Consider the following 7,020-nt stretch of genomic DNA (forward strand, 5'->3'; position numbering starts at 1 on the left):
TTATTTTAGGGATATGAATTTTCTAACATGCTTGAAAGAATCGAAAGCGGGATTGAATACATAGTAGTTTTGATTTTCTTTTCTTGTTTTCTTGTTTCTGTTTTGTTATTCGTTTCACTATCATAATCTACAACTAAAACGTTTGATGTTTTTATTTCTTTTTACTTTCTTATTTTTGCAGGGATATTATGTTTTTTCCCCGATTTATTTTATTTTATTTGTAAATGCATTGTGGGAGGGCGTCTTTTAACCCAAAATCCTTTGCACAAAGTGGCGGACCAACTGAGAGATTATCTGGTCCTTAGCCTGGTTACGCAATACGGAACTACCCTCTTGCTATTACAGTTTGTAACTACTGCTAACTGCTTCATATTTATCTGAAGATAATTTGTACTCCATCAAATTAGTCTGAAAATGGAAAAGACAAATCACCATAACGATAATTCTCCAAACTTTTCAACTCTTCTTAACAATTCTGCGGTTCGTGAACACGTTCAACATTGGTTAAGAGAAGACACGCCAAGCTTTGATTATGGAGGGTATGTAGTAGGTGAAGCTCAAGAAACAGCTGTTCTCCTGTGCAAGTCAAAAGGTCTTCTTGCTGGAGTTCCATTCTTCAATGCAGTATTTGAAGAAGTTGGTTGCAGTGTGGAGTGGAAGTATCCCGAGGGGGTGGTAGTGGAACCGATTTCTGTCACTGCTGTTGTCAAGGGCAACGTGAATAAGATTTTATTGGGAGAAAGATTGGCACTTAACTGCTTGACACGTGCAAGTGGGATTGCTACCAAAGCAAAGAAATTAGTAGGATTTAAAAAAGCTGCAAAATGGACTGGTGAAATAGCAGGCACACGGAAGACTACTCCAGGATTTCGCATAGTGGAAAAGTATGCACTTGTGGTGGGTGGAGCCTCTATGCATCGCTATGATCTGTCATCTATGATTATGTTGAAAGACAACCATATATGGACAGCAGGCAATATTGCCCAAGCAGTTTCTAATGCAAGGACTGTAGGAGGATTTTCCTTAAAGATTGAAGTTGAATGTCGTTCAGTAGAAGAAGGAAGATCTGCTGCTAGTGCAGGGGCAGACATTGTCATGCTAGACAACTTTACCCCAGATGCCCTCCATCAGTCAGCTGCCATATTGAAAGGAGAATTTCCTAATCTTCTGATTGAGGCCAGCGGAGGAATAACTGAAGATAACATCAGTGATTATTTTAATCCTAATGTTGATGTCATATCTTTGGGCTCACTAACACAAGGCTACAAACCTGTTAATTTTTCTCTTAAAATTTTAAAAGATGGTCATAATCCTCATAATCCCCCAGTCACAGTTGCCCATTGAAGTGGTGAAAGTCCTAGAATATTATAATTTGATGTAGTTGAATCTGTGAAGTCACATCATATGCCATGGACATGGCAGAAAATTTGAAACATTTGTTGATTAAACCAAACAGTCCAGCAAGGGAATTTGCTTCTCGTCCAATGAAAGTGCCAGACCACGGTACTGTTATAGTCATCTCATTGAAACATTTGAAACACGATTTCTTCACAGTCCTTAGAAGTCTGCTTTAAAGAATGTTAACAGTTAAGAATGGTTAACTCAGGAAATAAACTTTAGGTAGTGGGAAAGTGAACTTCCATTTGTATTATTTATCCATAAACACATGTTTATTTAGCATAGCATTATTGTTATATGGTATGTTATATTGTGGTATTATTAGTCTAGTATTATTGTTGTTTTATATTATTTGTATAACTTGTTCAATTGTAACCTATTTTTATGTTTGGTAAAAATTATTTCATATGTGTATGTATATTAGTCATCAATTTATTTAGTCATTTCCCATTCAAATTTGCATTAGTATCTAAATTACGTTTTGTCAAGTTATATCTTTTCTTGGATCCAGGCTTGAGGCACATGGTGGAGCATTTTTTCCCAATAAAAATTAGCTGGATAAGACAAAAAGTACATCTCCAATAATTAACCAAGCACAAAAAACCTAATATTTATTGTAATGACGTCGTTGGAGTAAAAGAGAAAGAGGTGGTAGAAAGAAGTGTTTATATAATAAGAATGAGACAAGAGAAACCAATGAATCATTGGTTTCTTTTGTCTTGTGCTCAATATATGAACACTCCTTTCTACCACCTCTTTCCCTTTTACTCTGATGAAGGGCTATTGTCCGAAACGCCAGTAAGTTTTTAGCTTTTAGTTAGTAGCTTTTAGCTAGTTATCTCTTAATATTTATTGTAATTTGATTCTTTATTTATTTATTTATTTAGTTAGTTAGTTAGTTACTTACTTACTTACGTATTTATTTATTTATTTATTTATTTTTGTTTATATTTTGTTTGTTTTTCGTTTTTTGGTTCGTTTGTTTGTTTGTTCATTACAATTTAATTGCAGAAAATGTGCATCTAAAAATTCTATGCCAATGGCAAATGGTTTTTGCAACTTTTTTGCCAGAAATTAAAGTTTTGTGATTCTTTCAAATGCTCTGTTCACTCCATGTTCAACATAGATATTTGTAAACATGTGAAAATTTGTGAAAGCATGGTTTTGTGAATGACCAAACCTTCACCCCTAGATTTTTATTGTCTTGCCAACCAAATCTGGCATAGCACTAGCCAGTCCATGGGCAATAGTGCACTTCTAAGATATGCTTCACTTGTCACACACAAAGGTTTTAGTACGAGGCTATGTGCTAAATTAAATTTCTTCTTTCTCCTTTCGAAAATCGCTGAGCATTATGCATGAAGCCTTGCATTGAAACCTTTGTGTTTGAAAAGCGAATCATATTTTGGAAGTGGGCTATTGGGTGCTGCTGACTTTTATAGTTGATCTAGTTTAACAAGTAAAGAAAAAAACAATAAAACTCATATATTTTTTTAATAAAAGTCAGAATCTTACACTTGACATCTGTTCCCATATGAAAAGTCCTGTTTAGTTTTAACATTTCATGATCAGATTTAACCAGAAAAAGTTAAGACGATTTTTGATGCTTGAGTTGGTCATTCCCTGAGACTGAGCTGAACATAAATGAAATGAAAAAGGGTTTAAGATTATAATTAGGTGAGGAAAGAGTAATTAAAGTAATTAGGAAAAATAGTAAAAGTGGAATGGATGGCAAGGGTTTAGGAACTTGAAGCTTCATCAATTCCGTCTTGTTCAAACGGCACAGGAGATGGAGTAGAACATCTGCATGGGGTGCTTCTGTTTGGGTTCCCTTCTTTGAGGGCCCTTTGAGCTGCATTACTAGGGGTCGTTGAGGTTGCAGTTATTTGGGGCAGAACAGGCATATCCTCTACAAGCCCTTTGTATATGTGCCCATCTTGGCCCAAGATGTCAACTGTCTGCAGGGGTTTCATGGTTTTGATTGTTTCGAAAACAAACTCTTCTCTGTTGAGGTTGAGCCCTCTCACTACGTTGGGGCTGTGCGGGTATGATAGGGTGTGGCTTCCTCCGCAAGGTCTTTCAATCACTTCGGCAAGATCTTCAATGTTAGGGGCACCACTGAAATTAAAATCATTGAATATATAAGCTCTACTAAGCTCAATGGTAATAAGAAGCTACACTCAGTTGATGGTAATAAGAAGCTACACCCAGTGCTTCAATGAAATTCTTTAATTATGCACCTTTCTTATTATTGTCATTATTATTATTAATATTATTATATAATTTTTCTTTCTGTACATCTAGTCCGCCATTGGGCCCTGTAAATATCCACAATACCTCAACTTGAGAATTTCGCTTTGCAGTTTTCTTCGTCGGTTATCGAGAACTTCAAAGCGTTCCTGCTCCAATTCCATCCCCCCTCGAATCATGTGTTGACGAATCTGATCCATTTCAAAGGTGGTGTAAGGTCTGTTGGATTTCTTGTTGGGCAGAGCTTGTGCTGATGGTAAGGGCGGGAACATACTTTCGCGCGCAAACTCCACCGGACGATCACAAGAGATGCAGTTGAAATTCTTGATGAGTACTTTTCGGAATCCAGCGGCGTATTCTTCGGTAGGTGGTCGCGTTTCGATGGGTTTTGGTTTAAGAGCTCTCAGTCTTTCTTCGAGGTAATGCTTCAAAGGCTCGACTTCTGCTCTGTCAAGCTTGGTGTTAACGTTGTTTGAGATGCTATCGATCGTTTCACGCAGGACATTCTCCTACAAGAAAAATATTCAATCCTTCATTAATAGAGAGACCATGCGTATATTATCATATATATGGCTTATCAGCAGAAAGGCAAATGAAAAAATGTGCATAATTTTTCAAATTTCTCCGTTGTGACTGTTGTGACTTCTAAAATTGTTGACAAGACTGCCTTTTTTATCTGAGATTACGACTCTTTGAAAATTCCATGCTCATCCAAATCAACTCAAATATAGATGTAACTTTAATTCTTTTGCATTCTGCGGGTTATATTTATTTTTGACTTTCACTTACATGACCCTCAAGTCTTTGAAGCAGGTCTCGAAGTGACTGATCAACCATTCCAATGTAGCGATCAAAGTCATCGCGCTCGACTTTCAGATTAATCTCTCTCTTGTCAGCCTTGCCTTTCATCTCGTTGGTGATGTAGTCTTTATCTGCCTTGACGAGCTGAATCCTTTCAAGCTGAAATGATATAAGACAAAGCCTTAATATTGTAAAAAGCCCTAGGAGGTAAAAAAAAAAGAAAGATAGGAATAGGACAAACATGTACCAATTCGATTCTCTTTTTCTCCGACGAAGGACTAGCGTCCGAAACGTCAGTAAGTTTTTTCATCTTTTCACGGTGTAAAATTTACCCTTTTATCATTACTGTTTCATTAGAAACACCAACGCAGCTCGCACTAGTTTTTAGCTAGTTATCTTTTCCAATTTGATTCATTTTTGAATACCTGTTCCTGTAATTCAATCAGCAACTTTTGCTTCTTCTTAAGCTCTTGCAAGAGAAATTGATTGGATTTTTTCAGTTCGTCTTTTTCCTCCCTTAGATCATTGATCATACAACGAATTAGACTAATGTCTTCTCCTTCAGTACTTCTTGTGCGCGCTCTGGACACGGACTTGTGCTCCTCGGCCATATGCCCTGAAACGAAGAAGTACGCAATAATCAGTGAAAATCGGTCGTCAAAATTGATGTCATTTTGCCTGTTAGGAGCAAGTTACGGAAAGAAAGAAGGAGAAAAGAAGGAAGAAAGGAACTAGGAATGAAAAAAGAAGGCAGGAATAAAAGAAAAGAAATAATAAATGAAAGGCAACCTAGAAACTTTATTATTAATATCTCTTAAAAGCTAAATCTGTGTTATATAGATGCTAGTGCTGCAAAAAATCGTTTCTGGTGTAAATAGGCGCATTTGAAAACTACTTGTTGAATTTGCGCCATATAAATAAATATTATTACTATTATTATTAATACTGACAAAAAAAAGACAGTTTACCTTGCAAAGTAGAAGACAGTTCCTCATATTCGTTTTTCATCTCCATTAGACTGTTGTTTAGCTGAACAATCTGGCGTTTATTCTCTTCGATTGATGAGTGAATGTTTTTGTTTTCTAGATCCAATCTCTTCGCTGTTGAGATAGCCCGTTCTGCATTTTGATAAGACTCTTCTACTTTCTTTCTTAGCGCCTCTTGTTCTTGCGTAATGGTCTGTACGCGTTCATTAGAAGCGGTGTTATCCTTAAGGCTGACGATTTCCTCAGAAATGTTCTTCACTTGCTCTTCTAATGATTGCTGGAACTCGAAAAGATCGTCAATTTTATCAACCGCTTCGTAAAGTACCTTTGGCGGTTCGTTGCTGATGGTGATAGGCGAATCCCTGTCATTGGATGCAAACTGTTGAGCAAGTTGACTAATCTCGTGCTGCAGTTTCCGATCAACGACTCTTTCCACGTGAGAAACATCAAGGGATAGTTTTCGAGTTGGTGGTTTAAATTGGGCGTCTTCTACTGCCTGCCTCAGCTCGTTCCTCATCTCTTCCATTAGTTTCAGAACATCATCTTTATCACCTTTGGTTTTCGTATCAACTTCTCCTAATGAACTTTGGAAGCTGTCCATTTTTTGACCATCCGTTTTCACTGTCTCTCTGAGCTCATATAAATCAGCTGTGAGGATGTCGACAATTTCAGCCAGACCCTGGGTAGTTGTTTCACAGCCCTGAAGCTTTTGTTCGAAGGAAATCATTTCTGTCATGTCCTTGGCTGGTGTCTTTGAATCGCTGTGGTGGATGAGGAATGATGCAGTGGATTTGACCGTGTTGGCTAGTTTATTGGCTTCTAGTGTTTCCACTCTACCTTGAAGTTCTAATACTTTTCTTATCAGGCTCTTCATTGTCTCGCCTCGTTGCATCACCTCAGTGGATCTGCGGGTCGACTCAACAGAAATCTTACTGGAGGGCACATAATCTGGCACGATGCTGTGAGTGGGCGATCCTACAGGAGTAACAGTGAGAGAGATTCCGGCAGGCGAATGAACGGATTTCTTGCTCGACGCGGATCCGTTGCTTCTAACACTCTTTTTGTCAGATTCCTCGCTGATGTTGTCTTTCCTAGGTGACTGTGGAAGACCATCGCTTGCAACACTTTTCTTTTCAGTATCTCTCTGCGGTGAAAACCTGGCTTGTTCGATAGAAGGTTCCTTTTGCGAAGGGGGTATATTTCCCTGGCTGAGCCTAGGGGTGGCAGATTTACTTCGTCTTGAAGATTCAGCCCTTTCAAGTATTTCCTGGGGTGTGGCACTTCGTCGTAGTACTGGTGTAACTGTTCGTTTTGGAACTGTTTCTTCAAACATAACATGTTCATCTATTAGTTCCAATTCACTTTGGCTTGTTCCAACCTGCGGAATGACAAAGCCTTCACGAATCAAATCATATGCCGCTCTGAGGTCTTCTTCTTCCGTAACGAGGATTATTTTGCGCCGTATTCCAAGATGCTTCAAAACCTCGAGCAAAAAGGCCCGTAAGACATTAAAGTTGACATTGCCAATATCAGGAGTCGCCAAAGCGATATCTAAAAGTTGCTGTAAATCGATTCTGAACGACAT

At 38.1% G+C, this 7,020-nt stretch overlaps 2 protein-coding genes across 2 annotated transcripts; one reads left to right on the plus strand and one right to left on the minus strand.

Annotated features, from left to right (window-relative positions):
• Nucleotides 1-218: 218 nt before the first annotated feature.
• LOC116299127 (nicotinate-nucleotide pyrophosphorylase [carboxylating]-like) lies at nt 219-2,085 on the plus strand. Its single transcript, XM_031707764.2, has one exon. The coding sequence runs from the start codon at nt 415-417 to the stop codon at nt 1,342-1,344; it is 930 nt and encodes a 309-aa protein (XP_031563624.1). The 5' UTR covers nt 219-414; the 3' UTR covers nt 1,345-2,085.
• Nucleotides 2,086-3,137: 1,052 nt separating this feature from the next.
• LOC116299285 (uncharacterized) lies at nt 3,138-7,020 on the minus strand. The gene is made up of 5 exons (XM_031707918.1): nt 5,418-7,020; nt 4,875-5,065; nt 4,438-4,608; nt 3,736-4,157; nt 3,138-3,516 (listed from the first exon to the last, which is right to left on the minus strand). Exons 1-5 carry the CDS (start codon nt 7,018-7,020, stop codon nt 3,138-3,140), a joined length of 2,766 nt encoding a protein of 921 aa, XP_031563778.1.

The sequence above is a fragment of the Actinia tenebrosa genome, unplaced genomic scaffold, assembly GCF_029948245.1.
Source record: "Actinia tenebrosa isolate PJP-AT-01 unplaced genomic scaffold, QUT_ActTen_1.0 PGA_scaffold4__44_contigs__length_22323623, whole genome shotgun sequence".
Taxonomy (NCBI): domain Eukaryota; kingdom Metazoa; phylum Cnidaria; class Anthozoa; order Actiniaria; family Actiniidae; genus Actinia; species Actinia tenebrosa.

What these genes read in the sequence shown, in the direction of transcription:
- LOC116299127 (XM_031707764.2), top strand. Translation starts at nt 415, where the DNA reads ATGGAAAAGACAAATCACCATAACGATAATTCTCCAAACTTTTCAACT.
- LOC116299285 (XM_031707918.1), bottom strand. Translation starts at nt 7,020, where the DNA reads ATGTCGTTCAGAATCGATTTACAGCAACTTTTAGATATCGCTTTGGCG. An exon ending in TTCAAAGACTTGAGGGTCAT is followed by an intron (nt 4,158 to 4,437) that starts GTAAGTGAAAGT and finishes TTTTTCTTGTAG; the next exon opens with GAGAATGTCCTGCGTGAAAC. An exon ending in AGCGAAATTCTCAAGTTGAG is followed by an intron (nt 3,517 to 3,735) that starts GTATTGTGGATA and finishes TTTTAATTTCAG; the next exon opens with TGGTGCCCCTAACATTGAAG.